This window comes from Epinephelus fuscoguttatus, linkage group LG6 (genome assembly GCF_011397635.1).
Source record: "Epinephelus fuscoguttatus linkage group LG6, E.fuscoguttatus.final_Chr_v1".
In the NCBI taxonomy this organism is placed as follows: Eukaryota; Metazoa; Chordata; class Actinopteri; order Perciformes; family Serranidae; genus Epinephelus; species Epinephelus fuscoguttatus.
In genome coordinates, this window is record NC_064757.1 from 9,099,798 (window position 1) to 9,124,179 (window position 24,382).

Here is a 24,382-nt window from a genome sequence, read left to right on the forward strand (position 1 = left end):
GCCGATACCGATGCAGATATTATCATGCACCCCTAAATCCAACCCAGTGAACCAGAGCTGCAATGAAGAGTAAATGATTGCTCAGTCACTACATAATAGTGAATTTGATATCTTTGGGAACAAAATAATTTATCACTTTAGTAAGAAAATCATCTGCCAATTAATGAAATATAAAAATAATAGTTGCAGCCCTGCAGTGAAAATCTATCTAGAACAATGTTTGCTATTATTGTGTAGCCCAGCAGTCTGAACAGCCATTCTAGTATCAGATTATCTATGTTTTCAGGTTTGGTGGCTCACTGCTGCCGCCGAGTGGCGTAACTGAGCGATAGGAAGGGGTGGACTGACGAGTTTTAGTCAGAAGAAGACAACAGACACGAGTGTGGAGAGTTGAGCTTAGCAGCATCAGCAGAGAGCTGTTATTAGCACAAGACAATAGTTAACTACTTGTCTTTAAAGTAGAAAGTAGCAAAGCTACGTTAGAAGAGTCTTTTGACCGTGGAAAGAGAAGCCGTCCGACGCCGCGGAGGTTCCCGACCTGTCCGAGCGACGTGGCTATTGGATATCCCGGTGAGTTAGCTGTTAGCAAACACTGTGAATTTGCACATTGAACTAGCACGGTGAATTTGCATTCTGGTTGATAACTTGATAAAGGTTTATAACTTCGGACTGTAGATTTATTGTGCTAAAAACCAGTCGGGATAAGCTGATAAGCTCATGGTGATATTACAAACGGTGTGTTTATTTTGGAAATGTGTAAATACTGTGAAAAAATGCTAATTGGGCCTGTTGGTCAGCTAATTCAGCTAATTTAGCAGACTCAGTTTATGTTATGTGGTAAATGTGTGAATATATTCTTTGTGAGCCCTTTTATTAAGCATATGATGTAAAAGTTCAAGTACATGTGAGTGTAATGTTATGATGTGTGATACGAGGGATTGTGTGATACTGTGTGTGACTCAGAGATAAAAAAGAAAAAGGGAAAAGAAAGAGACAACACCCAGTGGACTTTTGATAAGGACAATTATTAATTTTTTCCCTGCACCTTTTGTGCAGGCTGGTTTTTGTTGAGCTGTTCTACAGACTGGATCGAGTTGCCAAGCTGCCTCCATCCCGCCACTTTTGGTTTTCTCTCATCATTCCCCTCCATCCCGGCTCCCTGGATCCCCAGTCATCATCCCCATCGTCTTCAGTCCCCTCTTCTCTATTTACCACACAGCCTTCATCGCCTGTAACCAGGATGGACAGTCTTTCTCATAAAGGGTGGTAGGAAACTCAAGTGCACTCACAAAGGAAAAACTTGGGTCGAGTGACCAAGTACTGACTCATACTCACCCTGTTGACACATTTTTGTTTGTTGAGATCTCAATATTTTATTTTTGTTTTGTTTTTTTATTTTGGTTGGGTCCCAACAATTTATTTAACAACTTATTTGTGAATTGATACAAGGTGGAATTTGGGTCATGTGTGTTTAAATTCTGTTATGCCCAATTGTGTACCAGGTTAAGGGTCCTTGTCACAAATATAAAAAGGTGAATTGAAGTGGAAAAAATTCATTTAAAGCTATTGTTTAACTTAAAGGTGAATACCAGATAAAAGTGAAACAAGCCGTTAAACATTGAAACAGAAACCAATACAGTGAATTGAAAGAGTTTAACGGTTGGTGTGAGATATTCTTTTTTTTTGGGAAGAAATAAAAGTGTTTCATTTACTACTTTACTGCTCTATTTTACTTTCAGTCTCCTCTTAGAACCTAGACATTAGACATACCTGCAGGGTTGGTGGAACACACGCCAGGTGGGTTACAATTGCAAAGTAAGACAATTAGAAAGATGGATCAGTTTCATTAAGAATAAAAGTCTACACTTATATTAGCAGCTGAGGTTGTGTAGACACAGTGGTGCTCTGAGCTAAATGCAGTAACATGCCACAAGGTCAGTAACAGGGTAGGCACTACTCCTTGAAGGCCAGATTAAACTTCCTAAAGTATTTCCTCTTTCAATTTATACATGCATGTGCACACTCCGGTCAGTATCAAACAAGTTGTCATTAGCGGTGACACAGTTTCACATACTGTGCAAGAGTGGCATATAAATTAACTGCTTCTGAAGTGTAGCTAATAAGCACCAGTAGCTAATGTTCAGTATCAGAATGCGACCATATCCATAATTATGGCACAGTGACCAACTATATTTCTGTCTTGCGTTTAGTTATCAACAATAAAACACACAGATCAATCAATTTGAAGCCATAACATAAATGAACACTGACTCACCAATCTGTTGATCCAGGCTACTTTTAGATAACATGCAGCTGTCGATCCTTCCTGGTGAAAGCATCAGTCAGTTGCCTGCTAGAGCAGCCACATGCAGTGTAGCCAATCTTTTCTTGTACAGTCTGTTTAAAAACACTTTCTGTCCCTTTTGTTGATGTAGCTTGGTTAAGGTTAAGGTCGTCCTCCCTCTCGCGATAATTTGGTTTTTGCTTTGAAAATGCTTATGTTATGTTAGCTACAATGAGTTCTGACATAGTGACATCCAAATGTCAGTTATATGTATCATACATAACACAGGGGATGTTTGGCATATTTATGTCAAAAGGCACAAAAGAGTTCTGCTTTTGCATGTTAATGTTGTAGAATACAGGACTGAAGTGCACATGTGTAACATGCTTTCATGGCTTGCGTTCAAAGTGAATGCTGCTTTTCTCACAATTATTTTCCTAATCGATGATGTGCAACTGTGACATTTACAACCCTGTCTCTCTCCAAAGTTGTTGAAAACCGGCGCAGTGACTTCCAGCGTCAGACACCGATGAGAAAAGCCATCCTTTCACATCGGCATGATAAACAGGTGGTTGCCATTATTGTTTAGCGATGCCTGGTACCGTCAGGGGGAAATGCGGCAAGACAACAGCAAAAGTTAAGGTGGCGGAAGTCCGAGTAGGATGGGAAGAAGGTGTGGTGGCTGGGTCCAACAACCACCGAGTTTTACCCAGGCAGCCGATGTTAGCTTCCTGTGTGATTGTAAAGGCAAACATTGTTCTTTTTTCCTAAACCCAACCATGTGCTTTGTTGTCTAAACCCAACCATATGCATATGTTGTTGATTGAAAAAAACCCATCAATTTGTGGTGTTGTACCGACATAGTGCCTTTATTTTGAAAGAAACTGTTTGCAAACTGTACATTTCTTGTGAAAACGTGATTTACAAGGGAGACAGGGTAGGCACTACCTACCTTGCCAACCCTGATGGCATGTCACTGGCTAAATGCCAAGCAAAATACTAAAACATGCGTGGTTTAGTGTGTTAACTTGCTAACGTTTAAAAATGAGGACTTAAAGTACAATTGAGGCTGATAAGAATGTCTTGTCTTTTTAACCTATTTATAACATCCATCTTTGTGAATTCACCGTATTCAATACAATATACTGGGTCTTGCCTTCTCATCACATCTAACCCAAGCTCACCTCACACGTGTATTCTCCTTCTGGCATGTACACAGAGCTCAGATATATCCCAATAGCTCTCTGTTTGTTTCACAGTCTTGAAAGATGCATGCAATAGTACAGGTTAACATTTGGAACAGTACAGTGGGAGGAGGCAACAGGGGACCTGCTGGCAGAAACAAAAGTTGGATAGAAACTCCCACATGAATGACATCAGCTTCCCAAATGTACAAGTTCATCAAATTTTCAAATGAACTAGTTTTGGCACAAACTAGTCAGAACTTGTTTTCCACAACTTTTTTTTATCTACAAGAACAGAGGCCTCACTGGTTACACATTGTCTGCTGTAAAGAAAAACACCATCCAGCTGTCTCTTGACACTATGTTATAGAGTTGTTATAGTATTTTTTGTAGTTTTTACTGGTTATAGTGAAACAAACATTACAAATATTGTGATACCAATGGGTGAAGGGATGAACTCTTGGATTTGCTCTAACAAAGGATGCATAGATGTTCTGTATCAACTCCCCTGTAGAAAGGTTTTGTGTATCCTCATTTAGGAGCTTCCGTGTTCCTCAATCCTAGCTCATCCCAGAACAAATAGAAGCATCGGGACATGCTTAATGATGGTGAACCCAATCAAATTCTGTGTCTAGGATATCAAAGATTGAGGAGTGAGGAACGATCGGATAAGGGATTGGCATGAACCCCATGCAAAAAGGAAAATATGTTTATGGGAAGATTGCTTACGAGATTATTTCTTGACCAGGAGCAAGGAAGTCTTTGCTCCTGCTTAGGAAACAGACCCCCTGTAAAACCCAAAGCCAACCTATTTCATCTCTTAATTTAACAAATAAGATATAATGTGTTAATTAGTCATTTTAAATGGTGATGTTTGGTGTATTTTTTTACCTTTTGATAGAGCCAGGTTAGCAGTTTTTTCAGTAAAAGTGGATACTCTTACCACCCAAAATGTCCAACTATCGCACTATAGTAGGAGTCCCTGTCTGTCTGAATGTTTGTCTGTCCTTTGATTTTCTTGACAACTGTTCATCCCATTGATTTCACACATGGCAGGTGTGAAATCAAGGGGAGGACCAGCAGAAGAGCAGCGCCGAGTGCCAGCTCTTGAGATCTCTCTCCTGTTTGTTAGTAGTGTGTTACTACCGGCAACCGTACACACTGTGTAGTGAATTGAGAGAAGACCCCAGGGAACAGCTTGCTTTCTGTGATTTGCTACAATACTAATTGTCACACCCCACATGGCATGCTAGGCACAGCTTGCTCTCCGTCGCTCCCTACTGTACATTCAAGAACAGATGAAGAAAGAGAGAGCGGGAATGCTACATTGTAGCAAACTTAAACATTTCAAGCATCAGCGTTGTAACTTTTGAAACTGAAGCTTGTTTTTCCCTGTAAATAGCCAGGCTTTGACTTCATTGAAAATGTTCGTGTCAGCTTTTTTGCAAAGGATTGCTAGGGGATGCAATTATGTCATGTCAGATATATTGGTCAGGAAACAAGGAAGTGCAGTATTATGTGTCAGGTTGCTGTTATTAGTGGTTCTAAAGATGGCTGCAAGAAGCAAAACTGGTGGCCAAGCAATTGCCCCATTCCGAACAGGCACATTTAGACCAGGCTCTAGGGTTGGGTAGCGTTCACATTTGAAGCAATACAAGTAGCGGTTCTGGTACCTGGAATTCAGTACTGGTACTCAAGGTTAGCTTTTTTTGCTACCTTACTTTATCTGTCATAACAAAAATATAATTTTTTGAGAAAGCTGCAGGGGTAGGCGAAACTGCAGTTCCACCCGTTTGCTCTTTTCTAATCACATACAGCTAAATTTATGTTTCTGTCTGTCTGTCTGTCTGTCTGTCTGTCTGCTTGTGTGTGTGCATGTGTATGTGTTTCTGCCTGTCTCATAGTGACACTAGGCTATTACTAAAATAACATAAAAGAAAATAGACCAGACTCCCAAACTGTCACAGTAGATCGGCACTACAGTGATAGTTTAGGCACGGCTGCGGAGCAAAGTGGTCCTGGAGCTCTGTGTCTTTCCAGGTACCTGGTTTAATGGCATTTCTGCCTCCTGTCTGAATTTGAACCTAGCTACTTCGCAGAGCTCTGTTGCCAGCCTCAGAGCTCTGTGGCTGGCTTTCAGACTTCGGGGTGCTTCACAGCATTTCCACTTATTGTTCAAACCCAGTGTTCTCACTCAGATGTGCTCTAAGGTACCAACAATTGGCACTGATGGGTATAACATGAATAGGTACACTGTAAAACTGATGTTATTCAGTTGTTATCCTTAAAAGCACAGAGTTCGTTACCCAACCCTCATGCACAAGTTAATTTAATGTGCTAAAGTTATAAAAGATGTACACTGACAGAATCTCTATTCTGTTAACACTGCCTTGACTCTGGGGCAGAGTGCAAAACCAATGGTAATTGCAAATGCAGCTGGCTCCATTTTGTAATTAGGAAGTTATGCAAATAGATGCAGAATTAATATACTGGTATATTAACAATTAAAATAATGAAGTAGAGTTTCAAAAGTGCAAAGATAACGGCCAATATGCACAGTAGCCTTATTGCTGCAATGTCCTCAGTAAGCTGGTGAAGTGGAACATTTTCCATCCAGTTTGGAGCTGGAAGTGTTTGCTCTGCAGAAACCCAAGTAGCTCTCCACTGCAAAGAATAGATGTTACCTCAGTGCGTAAAAGGCACTTTAGGGTGACATAACAAATAACGCGCCTGGGCACCAGAAGTGCAATTGATTGCAGGTAAAAAACCCACACTGATATGATTTCAGGGGGTGAATCAAAGCCCAGCCTGCTGCGAATGGTGCCCCTGTGGTAGCTATTGGCAGTGACCTCACAGGAAATTGTTGTTCAACTCTGGTTGATTGTCTTGTTCCTGTGCTTCATGAATGGCAATTCTTCAGTCCATATCATTATCCCTTATCCCGTAGCAAAAGAGATCTATTTTTAGTGCAGGAACAAACATTTTGAACAGTACAAAGCTGACTCTGCCGCTGTTTAAAGAAGAAGTCCTGTTAGTGATATTATTCTGGCTATTTAGTTGTAAGTTGGGGAGAAAATTTGAATTTCAAATGCTCATATTTTCTTTCTCCTCTGTTCATGCAGAGTTTGAAACATCTCTGTTGCAATGAGCATGTTATATTCAATGACTAATACAATATGAATAGAGCCACCAAAACACACAAGATGGTGTTTTATATGTAAAAGAAAAGAAATATGCTGTGTTCTTTCTCATTTGAGCTAAATATGTTATAATCATTTTTCTATTTTTAAAGAATATTTGCAGGAGTATATGTCTAAAAGGAAGTCAAGCAAACCACAAGCAGTTTTAATGAAAGGTGTACTATATCAACTGCTATGTATCCTAAATCCTTATCGAGCTGGATCTGTTTTTTTTTTTTGTTTTTTTTCTTGTCCTCAAAGAAGCAGCAGAGCTCACGTTGCAGTATCTCTGCCAGGAAACCAGACAGGCAAGACAAATAGAATCCTGCAGCCTGGTGCTCACCCCCGGACCAGGCGGGATGAGTTCGTCTGTCATGCCCTTGTGCAGAGAAGCCGGTGGCTGTCCTTCTGCCTGACAGAGTAACACGCCGGGCACCTGTCCACATCGCTACATGCCTCACTAGATGCTATCTTGTAACTATAAACTCTCCCTCATCTGCGGCTTTCCCCTGACGATGCAAAGACAATATCATGGAAGGTTTTCCCTCCTCTTTATGTATCACTTCTGTATCACAAAGCTTCTCCTCCTGAAGCGGAATCATTTTCAGATAAACTAATCCGTCCTTCCAAATCCCGCCTTCCCCCTGCCGCGGCTGTGCCATCAGATCCCAGGGGATCGATGGGCTGCTGGTAAGAAGACTCTTGCTTCACCCTCAGTGAACCGAGCACTAATTATCAATTCAACCCAGTGTTAGTGAGTGGTAGTGTGCACACTCGACAGTGTTCTCCTGTTTTAAATGGGACCTCTACCAGCACTAACAGAAACCAGGTCTTTGTAACAGGAGCGTGTGTGTGAAAGGGCAGGAAAGGCACAGTGTCATGTTCAAGTAGAGTAAATAATGTGTGGCTTTATTTAAATAAGCTTCATCACAGATTAATGTGACACAGCCTCGTGCTCTGAAAGCATATTTTAACAGGGAGTTAAGTGAATCGTGAAAGTGAGGCACAAGTTTTCCATAACCATAACGTCATTAGTACATGACGGTGATTACCTAGTGTGTGTGTACCCCATCAGCATTATCACACTGAGTTCTGTGGATACCAGATCAACAGATAGCTTTAGGTCTCAGTTGCAGAGATACTTTACTTGGTTTCTTGACTTCACTGAATTGTTTCAGTGCTATTTTAGTACTTAAATAATGATGTTTGGGATATATTTTAAATGGTGGGATAACAACGGTGCATGTGTAGAATTTCTGTTGGATAAATGCCACTGAGGTTACTATGGACACATCCAATGCACCAAAAATAGTTTGGATCCCAGCGGGCACTGATATGACTTGGATTCTACACTCTAAACCCAAATTTGTTCACTCAATTTGATTTTTTTTATGGAACTTTATGAAACTTTTAGTTTAGTATAATACAGTAACATAAAAGTTTTTAGTACAGCAACACAAAATAAATGTGACCCTTGTGTGACAGGAATTTTATGTCAGTTTAACATAAATGTATTTGTTGTATGAGCATTTAATTCTGTGTCATATTAATATAAAAAACATACACATTCTGCAACAATTTATTTTCACTTTCATTGAACTGTAAAATATATTATGGAAGGCTTGGGTTACCTGATTATTAGAATAAGGCAAAGAGATGAATTCTGAAGTGCTCTTTATTCCACCTTAGCACAACTTTGTTAGACACTCCAATATCCACACAGGTAGGAGGTCACTGACTGTGCATATAACTTACCACAACATTAACTGTAACCCATTAGAACATTGTGAAATACATAAATGTTAATCACTGCATAACGGGTAATATTATTGATCTAGAACAGATTTTAAACACAATTTTCTTCCACTTATGGCCTCTAACACTCAAAGCATGCTGGGAAATCCCAAACATGCCACAATATGTTAAGTGCACAATGATTGTGTTGTTTATTGGCCTTAAAATAATAGGTCAAATTGGCGTTATACATTTTAGACAAATTAATTCAAAACTCAGTATATCAAGCTCACAAGGGATGTGTTTTTGTGTCAAAGTTTTTATGTGTCATTTTGACAATTTGGGGCATTTGTGTAGACTTAACATTGAAATTTTGTGTCATGGATGAATTGGGGTTTACAGTGTACAGTATGGATGGAATAGACTGTCCTCCTGAGAAGAACGGTAGAATCAGTCATTTTAACAAATTACATTCAACTGACAATGCTCTCTAGAGGCCATAGGGATTATGACTCTGAGATGATCTAATCTAAATTCAATCTAAATTCAATTTCAAAACATCAGCTCAGATTTTTGGTCAGTTCAATAACCAGTCAGATACCAGCGGCCATTTTTCTTTGAGCCTGTACCGAAACATTACATGTTAAGGACAAGTAAAAGTGAGCAATATCACACAGAGGGAGGGCTGTTGTACTGAATATCAGCATTGCCAGAATAAAGCCATGAAAAGCAGTTGTTTTTGCACAGATAATGCTATAAAAGCTATTGTTTTTTTACTGAGACATTTCTGTGTTTTTTACAGGGATAATGTTATGGACAGCAGTTGTTTTTTCACAGAGACATCCCTGCATTTCCAGCCAGGACAGTGCCACAAAAAGTGGTTATTTTTTTTACTGAGACATCGACAAGCTTTTCCAGCTGTGATTGTAACACCAGAACTGTGTTTTTCAAGCCCCAACGTGACCTTTTCAGCTAGCTGAGACTAGACTGAACCAAGCAATACATAAACATGTGTAGACACACATGTTACTCCAGGCCAGCTACTTTATGTCAAGTAAATTTATCTGTGCGTTTCCATTTATTGTGCAACCAGTGAAATGAGAGCCTGTTGACAGTCGCTTCAGTCAACACATTTTGTAGTTAACAGCTTGATCCGACTGTGTGTTGTGCCATCGACTGATGTCATATCAGTAGGTTAGCAGTGAAGTATCCAGGCTTCTTTACTTTCCTTTGTCCTTTTTTGACGACATTCATAACTTCAGTCAGGACCACTTTAGTTAAAGAAAACTCAGTTTCTGTTTTGCAATATTATATTTCACAATATGGCTCTGTTGTGGGGCCTCTCTGCTTTTCCTAGATCTATGCAAAAAGCCTAAGGCTGAGAGAGCACACCTCTCTGCCCCTCCATGCGCCTACATGGAAAGTCTAAGGCAGGGACAACAGCAGCAAAGACCCCTGGGAACAGAACAGAGCAAGCATCGATGACAAACAGAAATGAGACACAACATGAAGGAGGAGCTGGGGTGGAGGCGGGTTGCACAGCGGCTTGCAGAGGAAGCAGCAACAGTAGGCAGGCCAAAGCAGTTTAAATAGGGCGCCCTGAATGAGATTTGCCAATTGGTTGCAGAGAAAGGAATCATGTGATCTATCAGCTGACTCTCCTCCATCAGTCAGGTGATCCATCAGTTGACTGGGCTGCTTGAGATCAGCTGACGTAGCTGGGATGTGAGCTGAGCTTGACATTGTGTCCTGCCTGAACTAGTGCTATGCTCAATTTGTGGAAATATTCTCATCTATGCAAAGGGATTTTTTTTGTTGTTGTTTTTTTTTATGATGACCCTTAATCTAGGCTAATTAACTTTTACTGTAATTAGTGGTTCAGAACACCTGTAAAGCAGAGTGATACATGCTTAGTTGAAAGTCCTGGTAATGTTTTACTCTGTATTAGCACTCATGGAATGCCTCTTGTCCAGTCAGATTGCTTGGTGGGGACTAACTTTCAGTAATATTGTTTCAACTTGCAGTAATGTTGTTTCAACAACAATCTGCAGTGCAGTCATTAACTGACAACACTGACATCAATTGTTCTATGAGACAGTGCAGTAACTGCAGTGCAGATGGAGAACAGGTGCTTGAATCACTGAATAGAATTAGTGAAGTGCGTTCAACATTAAATGTATTCCACTTGGACCCTGCCCCCTCGCTCTCTATGTAGCCACTTGTGTAGTGTATGGTATCACATAATATAAAGTGCTGAGATGAAGTGAGTGAGGGCATGGCAGATAATTACTGAAATACACTTTGGCATTTATGCTCTATACAATGCTGTCTAACGCATTCAAGGATAAAAACACAACAAAGCTGGCTGCCGTGTTTGATTGACAGTTGAGGACCTGCAGCACCCGAGAAGACATCAAGACAAGAGTCTATGGCTTTGATTACTTTATTACTAACTTTTTGGTTTTTCCTTTTCCCTCCCTCAGAGTCGGAAACATGCCAACAAAGTGCGGCTGTATTACATGCTACATCCTGTGGATGGAGGCTGCCCTGCCAAGAAGCTCAGAACAGACAATGTGAGTCCCGGTGAATTATACATTTCCCTGTCCACAGTGTTTCCCCATGGCGTCAATAATCACTGAGGAACATGCATGCATAAATTCACAGCTTACCAGTCTCATATGAAAACCTTTGTTCCTAATGTATTTTCCTTCTTTTCCAACACCCGCGTGACCCCCTTTCTGTGTCAGAATAGCTGGCAGTGCCACATTTTTACACCAATGAACAATGTGAGAGTGACGTAGCTGTGGTTGGATGTGGAAAGATGCCAACTGTTCATTAAATACAAAGGCACGTTGTGAGGTATCCGGCCCTTCCAGCCCTTCCTGTCATGTAAATTGGAAATACATGACGTGTCGGACAGACGCAATTATGTGGCCTGTCACTCCCTGCTTGATAAGAGTTTAGGTGGTGATGTGTGTTGTTTGGATAATGTAGCCTTTACCAGTTGAAGCAACCTCTGTTCCTCTATGCCTCCATTAGGGAAAGACAAAAACATTGTTTTTACATACACGTTGCAATTCTGCCACCGCTCAGATAGGCACTGAGGTGTTAAGATTTCATGGTGCATGTTGAATTTCAGACCAGTCACCAGAGGAAACTGTTGGCACTACATTTTTGCAAACCACAAATATGTTACATTTGGATGTTTCAATTGTATCATATATATTAACATTTCTAAAGTGACGCAGTATATGAACTGAGCCATCAGGAGGTGAAGGGGATGGTGGATAGTGTGACGCCTAGGTGAGACACCTGCCAAACTGCAGACCACTGTTAGAGTCCAACAAACAAAAACAGATTGTTTTTACATTGAGACACTGAAGTGTTTTCAGGTGCTTTTTAGCCACCAAATGTGCAGGATTTTTAGCGACCTGTCACTTTGTTTCCAATAGGGTTGTCACGATACTAAAATTTCAAACTCGATATCGATACCCAGGAAAATATTCAGTACCTGATACCATTTTCAATACAACAGCAAAAAAATAAGAGGCATGTCATTTTTGATGCTATTTTACATAAAACTATGGCATTTTTATGGTATTTATTCATTCCCATATTTGTGAAAAAAGAACAATCTCTTCCTGCACTTCCACATTTCTCCCTGACAAACTTGAAGACCTGGCTCTGTAGAGTGTACGTTATAGGGCTGACCCAAAAACTTTGAAGCTTTGAAGCTTCATTCGATGGCACGGGATTCGATTGTGAAAAAAAAAAAAAAAAAAAAAGAAGAATATTCTGCCTTTTTTTTCCTCCCGTTTTTTTGGGGGGACCTTGAACGAAACACCATCTCTGAAAAGGAAATAGAAAGCCATGAATGGAGACCTATTATCCTGCTTGAACACAGACAACTACATTCTTTCAACAATGTGACTCAAAATAATGATACAATAGATTTTACTGATGTAAAATAATATGCTGATGGTGACATTTTCCACCGGTCTGCTGCGCTCTGAGTCTGGTGTCAGTGACACATGCTGCTCTGAGTTGCGCATCTGTCTGCTTGCACTGCAGTGCGCGCCGAGGGTTTTAATTTTTAGTGTTAAATCAAAAGTTAAACACTACTTATCAGCAACCAGAAGTGTTTTTTCATTTGTGAACATTTTTATCTTAATTCTAGGGTTGCAAGAAACTACCTTTTCGCCATAATTTGTGAGTTATTAACTTTTTTGGACTTTTTTTTTCACTCAGCAAAAAAAAAAAAAGTTGTTTGCTTGCTCATCCCTAGTCTCGCCACCAGACAATCAGAGATCTCCGCCTTCTGATAGTCTGGGGACACTGCTTTCTAAAGTGTGTTTAACACACCGGTGAAAACGGCCGGCAACAAAGCAACGCCTCTTGCATTTTTGAAAAGGACACGCCTTCTCGGAAATGTGCACTCCCCCTTTTCTCGTCTGCAAGGACACAAACACACAGAGAGCTTGAAAATGGATGCCGAGAGATTTAACTCCGTTTTATCAAACGTGTGCTCAGTCCACAAGATTGTGGAAATGAAGGACTTACAGCTACTTGAGCCATTTTGTACCGCTACACGTGTTTCTAGTCGGACTACGTTTACAAGCACAAGAGTTCAGCGAGCCACCGAAGGACCGCCCTGCGGATTTACTATTGGTTCTGCAATGTAGGGAGTTTTTTAAACTCTGAAATTGTATCCGCCCATCTAAACACAAAATCAGGGAGAAAGTCATCAGTCTTTAGTTAAGCAAAGCGTCTAGACTTGTGAGTCTAGCTCATCCCTAACTAAAATGATCACCTTCTTCTGAATATTAACTTTGTCCCTGGTCTATAAGCTGCTTATAGACCAGGGACAAAGTTAATATTCCATAACTTTCCATCACATGAACCACTAACAAACCCACCTTGCTTTTTGAAATACATACTGTCGACCCTTTGCTTCTTTCTCCTCTCTTAGCTTCCTTTCTTTCCATTTTTGGTTACCTGATTTTTGAGGCATATTGCCGTCTCCGCCTCCTTACCCGCTGTTTGTGACAAAATACCACCTCACTGCAGCTGATCCAGTCGGACTGAACCATTTTACGTAAATAGAGAGTGGGGGTGTTAATGTTTCCAAAACAAATAAAGTTATTGTTACCACTACATTGTAAATAAAATATATTTGTGATTATAAGTTAGTTAATAACTTAGTGTCATATTATGTTTTGTCAGTATTATAATTTTATTAGGGGCCTCTCTGGGCCCCTCTTAATCACGGCCCCCTAGAATCCTTCTCTGTTTTCCCCCCTTTTCGGCGCCCCAGGTCACAGTGATAGGGACATATCCATTCCAAGTTCCTCTCAAGTGAAGCTTAAGGTTGTGGTGGTGTGATGGAGGAAGTGTTGAGAGTTTGGAGTGAAGAGACTCTGGTTTCTGCTGTGATTATTGGGAGTTTGCCAGGTATCAGTCTAGAAATCTGGGCTTGTGAACCAGATAAGGACATGCATTGCTTACTCTCACTGCTTCAGCTCAGCATCCAGTCTTGCTGTTCTGTTTCTCTGTACATTTCCCCCCTAAGCCATCACTCTATACCCTGCCTCTCTTTTTTTGTTCCTCATCTCCTCGTCTGCCCTCTGTTTCCCCCGTCATACGCCTCTGCACAGCTGTTTTTTTCACCATTCCCTTTCAGCTTGCCTCGCAGTTTCCTTTTATTTCCTTCTCTTGGTTCCTTTTTTTCTAATTTCCTATTCTTTCCTTTTCGCCCATATCCTCTTCTTTCCCGTCTTTTTCTTTCCATTACTTTCCTTTTCTTCCTTCCGCTTTTCTGTCATTCCACTTTTCTGTCCTATTCTTTTATTTCCTTTTCTTTGCTCCACTTTTATCTTTTCTATTTTTGTCCTTTCCTTTCCTTTTTCACTTTCCTATCTAAGTTCCTTTCCTTTCCCCTGCTTTCCTTTCTTTTCCTTTCTAATACCTTTCCATCGCTTCCTTTACTATGCAATCTCATCCTATCCTTTTATTTCCTCAACTGTAATTTCCCTCTCCTCTTTTGTCTCTCACTTGTCATCCATTTCCATCATTTGTCTCTCCCTTTGTATTGTTTTCCCCCTCCCTTCCTTTTTTCTTTCATCCACTCTCTTCTTGTCTTGGTCTTACTCTTCTCTGCTTTCCATTTCTAATCCTGTTCGTTGTCTGCCCTCTCCTAACCTTCCCTCTCTTTTTTATGTTTTTTTCTCATGCTCCCTGCCTGCAGCCTGCATTACCTTCTCTTATTTCCATTCATTTTTCAACCTTTCCAGTCCTTTCTTTCTGTTATCTTTGTTTTCCCTCCACCAGTTCTTCTCTCACATCTCACCTTATTTTCCCTTTTCCCCTTTCGTCTTCCTCACCGTCCTGTATGTTTCCAACCTTTTCTCTTCCCTGTTCTACTTCCGTCTCCTCCTTTTCCTTCCTCATATTTTTACAAAAAATCTTTTTTGCGACTGTCTCTTTGGTTTGATTTTTCTGCAATCTCTGAGACACAGGAGTCTTACGTATACTCTATCTCCTGCCAGTGCTCAGATGCTTTTATCACTCGTGCTGAAACCATGTGGGATCAGAGCTATGAGATTCAGATAGTGGAACATGGATGTCTCCTTGTGCCCCCCATTTCCTTCCTGTCAGGCAACACATACAACATACTGTTTGATACATATTGTCATACTGTACTCTACTTAATAATATTGAATAGGCAACAAAAATAATGCTGATGTGAAAGGAATCCTCAATATCTGACACATGTAACCAACCTCAAATGTTGGTGGAGGCATTTTTTTTTGGACCAGGCTTATATTTGAAATAGGTCATTTATACCTTAATTGCCATGTTCAAACATAATCATAGACCAATAAAAATAATGGACATAGCCACTGTAGGGTCACCCATGTGTTTGTAGACTCCCATATTAAAGCCCATGCAGATCTAAGCATTTTGGCTGTCGCTGTCTTGAATTCGGCGCCAGAAGTGACCATATTTGGTCAAGAGGGTGTAGCTGTGGATAGGGATGTCCCGATCCAATTTTTTCACTTCCGATCCAATACCGACATTACAGCCTTGAGTTTTGGCCGATACCGATCCGATCCAAGTGCATATTATACATATTCACTTATTTTGTTGTCAGTCATGTTAGAAAAGGTTTGATCAAGCGATATTACTCTAACAAGAACAACTTAATCGGGTTACTTAGAATGATCCACAACAGTTGGTATGAGAAACTGACCCGTTTATTGTTAACAGGGTTAAATAAACAAACTTTAAACTTGAACATTAAAATTAAATAAAAAATATAGTAAAAAATAGATTAACACCACAAAACATTGTTGACATTTAACAAACAATGCAGCCTTTCCTTTTCAGTTATTTTAGTAGTGTCAGTGCCAGCCTGGTGCTGCTGTTTCCTGTGTGTCTGCATGCTGGCCTGGTGGATTGATAGTAAGTGCTGGAGCAGATCACTGGAATGGACTGCTTGAATCGTGGAGCACTGGGCTGGCCCAATAACCTGGATCGGAGTCCATGAAAAACTGGATCGGAGTTCTTGGATCGGCATTTTTCCATGCTGTCCAATCCGATGCCGATGCACGTTTTTTGCAAATATCGGCGGCTGATACCGATCCGAATATCGGATCGGGACATCCCTAGCTGTGGAGAAGTGAGGGGTGGATTTGACTTATGGACTGTACCGATGCCTTACATACTGCCTGTTGCTCAAAGCATCCACGCCCTTGAATATGTTTAACTTTAAGCCTTAAGCTGCGTTCACACCAAACGCGAATTCACGTGTCAAGATTACATACAAAGTCAATGCAAAGACGCGATTAGACGCGAATTCGCGCCGGGCGACGCGATGAACGCGATAGAGGCATCCAGCGCGGCGCGATAGACACGAAATTCGCATCCAACGCCTCATCGCTCGAGTTGAAAATATTGAACTTTTGAGGCGAATTCGCGTGACGCTGTGCCGCGAAAGCCAATCAGCATTGAGATTCTCCCGACGTCACTGGCGTGTGTCAACAACAATAAACTGCTACTCACAGGAGACAGATGGACAGGCGCTCCGCAGCTGAAATGGAGCGGCTGTAATTGGTGTCCTGCCGGGAGATCCTGGCGCCAACCCTCGCCAACAGGTCCTCAAACTGGGCCCCAGTCAGCCTGAAGTACCGCTGAAAGCGGCTATCATCCAGACGGAGTTCCTGGAGGAGGTGGTGAAACTCGCCGAGCTGGATGCGCTTCTGCAGGATAGGGTGAACCCAAAAACGACGGCGTTTGGCCCTCCGACACATCTGAGACTTCCAGAGGAGGTAAACAACAAAGCAGCGATGGTGGTTATCTTGCCATGGTCGTCAGTGACGTCTTGACGCCCCGACGTCCAGTTGTTGATGCCGAGATGAAGGAGAAACTTATCATTGCGGTGTGCGGCTACCCGGAGCTATATGATACTACGTGTCTACTCTACAGAGACCGCAACAAAAAGGAGCAGGTTTGGGTGAAAGACGCCGAGGAGACTGGTCTACTTGGTAAGTTCTGTAAATATGTGTATTTAATTAGTTTGCAGAATTGTTGTGCATCTGGTGATGTCTATGTGTCCAACACTTCAGGCAGTCATTGACTGTAAAGGATTTGCAGCCAAGTATTAAAACTGACTGTTTAATTGATGATTATGTTAATTTGTCCAAATACTTATGAGCCCTTAGAGTCGGGGAACTGTGTGAAGAAATGGTTGTAATTCCTACACGGTTCATACTACATTTTTGAAAAAAGCCTTAAATGAAAGCTGAGAGTCTGCACTTTAAGCAGGTATTCATTGTTTCATTTAAAACCCATTGTGGTGGTGTACAGAGCCAAACTGATGACAACTGTATCATTGTCCAAATAATTATGGACCTGACTGTACTTAAGGTGTGAGTGTTAAGATGGACCAGCTATTCTCAATACAGTTACAATCTCAGCAGCTCCTGAACAGATAATACAGAAATGTCTATCTGCTGAGATCTGCTGAGGTAGGAAGAAAATTATTGATCACAACTCTGAATGTACTTTGCTGTTATTCATACTGTAACATTGTTGAGTGTTTAATTATTGTCGTCGGGTTAGGTTTTATTGTGAATTTGTTATGTGAATTGTTAATAATGTTTTGTATTCAATGACATTTTTAAAGTAAACCTTAAAAAAGTTAAGAGGAAATGTATTGTTCAGTTTCAAGTTCAGATTTGCCTTTGCAGTAAAAAAGTTTTTTAAAGTTGTTGTACATTGTTTTGTGTTTTGTTTTAAAGAAAAGTAGTGGTTTAGGCACCATTTAAGTACCTATGCTCTTTTAAAAGTATTGTTTGTGGTGCCCATAGAAAGAGTGGCACACCAAAACAAAAAGCCATAACTAAATTTCAGGGACTGGATTATGCTATAGGCTAATTGATGTATTGTTGCCATGATGTTCAGCTCCACAGACAGCATACAAGCACATTGTCAAGTCGCAAAAGTTTAGTTAATCAGTGTTGTTCGTTAAGCATACATGTGCACACTCATAATATCATTGCTGCCAGTTAAGTCACTTAAGTAAGTGTTGCAGCATCATGGAACATTAAACTCCACAGTAAATGTTGATAGTAAAAAATACTCATGCAGAATCATTTAGAACTTGGCAAAGTGCCTGAGGTAGAGGCGGTTGTAGGTAGTATTTCTTCCTCTGTGGGCCATACTGTTACTCCAACTGCTCTCAGTATCAAAGCTGTTTGTATTTGTGTATTGCTGTCAGGTAGAATGTATGTCTGCTTTGTACTGGTTGTGTTAACAGGGACCGCAGGGAAATTGGTTTCTACATGAACACAGCTGTTTTCCCAGAATCACTGTCTATACTGCAGCATCACTGAGCAGGGGGGTTAACAGGGAAAGGGCTCTAGTCGAATGTTTCATGCTAGTTCATGTGAGGTGACCTTGATGGCTTGTGTCATCTAAAGGCCTTGGTGTGGGGGAGGGTTGAGCTCAGTGTTTCTGTACGGGTCTGTGATGTAAAGGTCTAGAAGCTGCTTTTATCTTTTCAGAGCTATATTAAGCTCTGGAAGAATATGACGGCAACATAAAGCATGAAGCATAAAACATAAAGCAATAAAAAAAATACATTCAAGTGTTTGACAGATAGGATGATAAATTAATTCAAATGAATCTGACTTCGTCTTTTCACAACTCATTGTGAGCTGTTTGGAAGTAAAATCCCAATGCGTTATGTTACTGATTGCTGTTGTTGCATTTGGTGGGGAAAAAAGTGTCTCCACTCAGCTACCTCATTTAGGATTCTACAGCTTGAGGGTAGAAGCTCTTCCTGAGCTTCTCTGTGTTGGGCTGGTGTATCCGGTACCTTCTTCCTGACCTCAGCAGGGAGAAAAGGCCATTTTGCAGGTGGTTGGGATCTTTAATGATGCTGTCAGCCTTATTCTTGTGGTGCCTAGTGTAAATAGGTAGGGTAGGCAGGGTAGAGCAGCGCCTAATGTATGTTCAGCAGAACAAACCACTCTTTTCAGGGCCTTGCGATCCAGTTTGGTAGTTTCCATTCCAGGCAGTTATTATAACCATCATGACACTCTTGATGGTGCAGTAGAAATTCCTTAGTATTTGAGGGGATACCCAACATTTTCTTAGGCATCTGAGGTGATAATGTTTCTGCCTTGCCTTTCTCAGTACGGAGTCAGTGTGCAGCGCCAAGGTCAGGTCTTTAGTGATATGGAAACCAGGGTACTTGAAGCTGTCCACCCGATCCTCTAAGGACTCTTTGATATTAAGGGGGAGCGTAGTCGCTTCCCTTTTTCTTCTCAAAGTTCACTATCATCTCCACAGGAGTAGGTTGTTGTCCTGATTACAATGGATCAGGCCCTCTACTTCTTTCAGGTATTTGTGATAGACTGTATGTAAGAAGTAGACGTAGCTACCATGCCATCACAAATCTGAGAGCCCAAGGACACTGCCTTTCCCTAAAGCATACCCTGCTTTATTGTTCATTGTACACTAAATAGGACCATTATAATTAGGGTGTAAGAGGTGTGTCTGCCCACTCTCACCACCTGGGGTCTCCCAATCAGGAAGTCAAGGATCCACATGTACAATGGGATGTTTAATCCCAGCTCTTTGAGCTTTGTGACTGGCCTGGGGGGAACTATGGTATTAAACACTGAACTGTTGAAAAGGTCATAGGTGCACTCATCCATTAACCTCTTTTTTAGCTGTATGTTTTCAGGTTGTCCATCGGTCTGTCCATCCCATTGTTGTGAATACCATATCTCAAGAATGTCTTAAAAATATTTCTTCAAATTTCCACTTGGACTCAGCATAAACTGGTTTGATTTTGTAGCCAAAGGTCAAAGTCATTGTGACTTCACCAAACACTTTTTGGCATTAAGTCAAGAATTCATACACTAATTATGTCAAAATCTAACACATGTCTAATTGGATAAAATGATGAAGGGATAACACTTTATATTCCAGGTCAAAAGCTCTTGTAATCTGTCAGAGTTCTTAAACCTTCCCACATACCTCTGGGATGGCCTTCCTGGAATTTTAGTTCCACTTCCTTTCCGTAGTCCCTTTTGCCTCCTCTACTGCTCCTCTTACATCGTAGGCTCTGCTTACATACGCCGCACTCAGTAGCATACATTTACTTAGAATTTTATGGGTTAGGGGGTTGACTCTTCAAAAATATAGAAAATTACCAAATGTATTCATTAAAAAAAGTAAGCATTAAATTGCTAACACAATTGCTAACTATGGAACTTCTGCTTCCTTCTATTACTTGAGAAGCTCATAACCAAACATAATTGCTGTGGTTTTGTAGATAGGGTAAAAAACATGCATTGAGACAAAGCTCGGAATTCAACAGCCCACTTGTTTGAATTTTTCCTCGTTCCATACTCTTAACATGCTTTTTTTCTTATCAGTGTAAATCTTCTCAGTCGCTTATAACAGTGATGAGTTGTGGTATCACATTGTAACACTAGCATACATTGTAAAGACCTGACCGTGATCTACTCTGAGCTTCCTGTTGTTCTTGTTACCAAATTGTTCTTGACAGATAAATGAAATTGTAAAGGAAAACACAACTAATAGGATTAAATCAATGACCATAAAGTCTGCAAGCCCATTCAATAAATCAGCCTGTATTGAATTTGCCTCAGGGTGTGTTTTGTCCCAGAGGTTAGGTTAAAAGCTCAGCGAACATATCCCAGGATATAATTTGCCATAGCTAGAGACAACAAAGTCAGGCCTATCTTAATATTGCCATGAACTGAGGGATTAGTTTGTGTATCCAGGGAGCCACGCATATTAAAACTACAATAAAGTGAACCTCATTAAATATAAAAGCCTTGTGCCTAACTTAAATTCAGTGCAAATGCTGCAACTTCATGTTTTTTCTTCAGGCTGTTTTTACATTTTGTTAAGTTCTATCCTGAAAAATAACCCTCAAGATTACTTCTGTGACTGCAGTGGTAAACAGTAACATGTCTTTATTAGGCATCCATCAAACCCAACTTCAGCCACAGTGCTTTCCATGTGACACCCATTGTTGACAGTGAATGTATTGCTTGTAACAAGATGCTATCCACCAGGACAGCAACCACCAAATCTGCCCATTGAGATACTCTCTCACTCTGCGTTTAACAGTTCAACTTCTGACTTCAGCTCGCTAATAGGCAGATGGTCCTCTGTAGGATAGGGACAGGAGAAATTTCTGAGTTGTATAGCTCAATGCAGATCAAGAGTGGGAGCCAAGGGAGGGATTCGTAGCTGATAGAATAGCTCTTCGAGCCTCACTGCTATTCAAATTAAATCAACCTTGGGGTTAATATCTGTTCCAGGAGAGACAGACTGCTTCTGTTTTATTGGGACGGAGGGGAATGAGGGTGTGTGTGGGGGTTGTGTGTTGGGTTTTACTATCCTTCGCTTTTTCCACTGCAGCGGCCCAGCTTCCCTCTGAGAGTTCGCTGTCTGCAGCCTCTCGATCTGTTGTGTGTCACCTAATTTATTTGGATCATGTAGATGAGTTCAGTTTTACACCCAATAGAGGGGGGCACTGAGCAGTCCAGTGAGTGGGTAAATTAGTTATAAATGCAACATCTATAGTGGATTTTAATTACTGTATTTAGCACTTCTTTGTACAGAAATTGGGTCAGTCATGGAGGGATTTATTTTTATCGTCAGTGGCACAGCCTAAAAAAATGTCTGTTAGTCAGTTTGTCAGCTGCTATGACATTTGCATTGTATGGAGTCATGAAGTGGGAAAAGTTTCAAGCATTCACAGTTTCAGAACTAAATGTGCTGTTCATTTTCTGTATTGTCAGTGAGAATGACTGGTAGTTGCTATAGTTACTTTTAAGGCTTGGATGGTCATGAAAGCCTCTGGATTGAATCATTAGCACAAAAGATGAAGGTGTTAAAAAAATCTCTGGTTCTGCTCAAAGGTATACCAGGATACCATATATGTGAAATTTGTTATACTACTGCGTACCATAACCAAAAAAGTAGTATGACACATTTACATTTTTAGCCATGGTTGCTCAATCAGATTGGTCCATACTGAAATTTATCAACAACTATTTGATAGACTTCAGTGACATTTTTAACAGACATTCATGGTCTCCAGAGGATAAGACTTTCTGATTCCTTGACCCTTTATCAAACACTACCAGCAGGCTCACATGTATGGTTTGGGGTAAATAATCCCAACAACCATTGGATGGTTTGGCATGGGATTTTGTACAAACATTTATGTCCACCTCAGAATAAATTGTGATTCATTTAAGGTTTTGTTTAAAAAGGTGTTTAAAAATCTGTGACACTGTCACAATGTAAAGTCTATGGGCCTAGCAGAAACTTGGAAGCGGGGCCAGCGGGCAAAAAACTACCGTGCATATTCAGTGGCCAGCATACCGTGGAAGTAAAGCCACAAGCCAGAAAACTTTTTTGGCATATGTGCCAGGTGAGCAACTCCATCAGAAACAAATAGGCTCCATCTTGAGGTCTGGTATCTAGGCATTATTAAAATCTATGCATTCCCAACAGCCTTAGCTGTACTTTGTATTTATTGCTAAGGAGAACATATTAGCATGCTAACATGCAACACAATGGTTGTGAAAGGGGGAAAATTATAACTGCTTTACATCAGAATGCTAACATTGTCATTGTGAGCATGTTAGCAATTAGCTCAAAGCATGGCTGTGCCTACATACAATTTCACAGAGCAACATTGCCACAGACTCTTAACATTCAGTGACAGTTCATTGGGGTAATGTGGTGGCCTGTGGCTTAGAGTGCTGACCATGAACTGCTGTGTCCCCATTCCACTTTTGTCTGGGTACCTTTGCCTTTACCTTTCTCCCAACCTTTTCTGTTGGAGGTGAGGAGTGGATTCAAGTTACATGACTCGGAGTCCAGTCACAAATTTAACGACTTTAGACTCGACTTGACAAATTAAAGACTACTTGTAACTTGACGTAAACTATAACACCACTGACTCATGATTTCACTCATATTTGAGCGTTTTGACTTGAGAATTACTTGATACCTTCCCCCAAGCCCAAAGATTAAAAAGTATGTATTAAAAAAGTGTGCCATAAATCTATTTATTTTCCTTCATTTCCTCAATCAACAAACATTAAGGCTATTTCAGTTCTGCAGATGATCCACTTTGTTTGAAACAATTAGGTCGCATCAAGTTGCAGGAGAGAACCACAAAGAATTAACATTGCGTTACGTTAAAAATGATACTAACTATAATAGGGGTATATAATAGTCGAATGTGATTTGACAGATTTTTCCTTTAGCCGACTAATCGTTGAATTGTGTTGTTTTCCCCCTCATTGATTATTATTTTATCTTTGTCTTTATTCCTTTCACTTCATCCAGGTATGATGCTCTAGATGAGCGCAGATGCGCTGCTGCCTCATCCATGTCTTTAACAGGAGTCGTTTCGGACTCGTCAGAGCTTGCCATTTCATTCACAAATAAACATCCAAAAACATCATCAAAAGGTTTAGAAACAGTTTTCCTTCTTTCTGACTTAAAGTTACTTCATTAATCAACTCAGGTTCATACAAGTTCATCCACACGGACCGTGCGTCACCGCTCTCAATTGTTTGGCCACGTCGGACAAAAAGTAGCCAAATAAAAAATCAGTCTATCAAGAAAACAATCAGCGGTGAAATTCATTTCAAGACACTTCAGGTAAACGAATAATCCTTAAAAAAAGTTTGATTTGAGAGCACACACCTCCTCCAAAGTGTTTGTTTATGTGCTCCGCCACCGTAAATCACTGTAGGCCTCAATGCTGCTCTGATGGTCCTGCAGCGCACTCACTCACCTCACCTTATTCATGCGTATATGCGATTATGCCTACTGATTAAACGCACGCGTCATTTTCATTTTTTTATTAACAGAAATTAGGCTGATGTTTGTATCAAAATAGACTATATATCATGAATTACTAGAAAACAAATACATTCTATGTCAAATCAAGATGTTCAGCAGCAGTGAGCACCCCCTATATTCAGAATGGTACGGTCTTGTTTCATAACCACATTTTGCAACGATTCGATGGCGAGACTGGCAGTCGAATCACACTTCTCTGAATCGAATCGCCGAATCGTTGACTATTCGGGGTCACCCCTAAACTATAATTTTGCGTACGTACAAGAACTATGTTGTAGTCAACAAAAAATGTACTGCAGTTTGCAAAATGTACAGATCAAAACTTACAGATGGAGATGCAACAACTTCTAACTTTGACATTTGAAGTTGCAGAAAGAAGGGTTAGTCAAGGCTGATATTAATTACCAGTAACTAACAATATTACTCTGTCGTTAAAATGTAATTACACTTTGTGTAGAGCGCATTATGACTTCTTTGGGACTTGAAACTCAAAGTTAAGGGCTTAGGGCTTGTCTTTCTTGACTTGGGACTTGAGTCCAAAGACTTTAGACTCACTTATGACTTAC

General features: G+C 40.6%; 1 protein-coding gene across 1 annotated transcript in view; it reads left to right on the top strand.

Annotated features, from left to right (window-relative positions):
• The window catches only part of zmat4a (zinc finger, matrin-type 4a), a 215,036-nt gene that overhangs the window by 72,445 nt on the left and 118,209 nt on the right, over nt 1-24,382 (top strand). Inside the window, exon 3 of the mRNA XM_049578366.1 lies at nt 10,865-10,954. Within this exon, the coding sequence (XP_049434323.1) occupies nt 10,865-10,954 (90 nt within the window). The remainder of the gene's footprint in view (nt 1-10,864; nt 10,955-24,382) is intronic.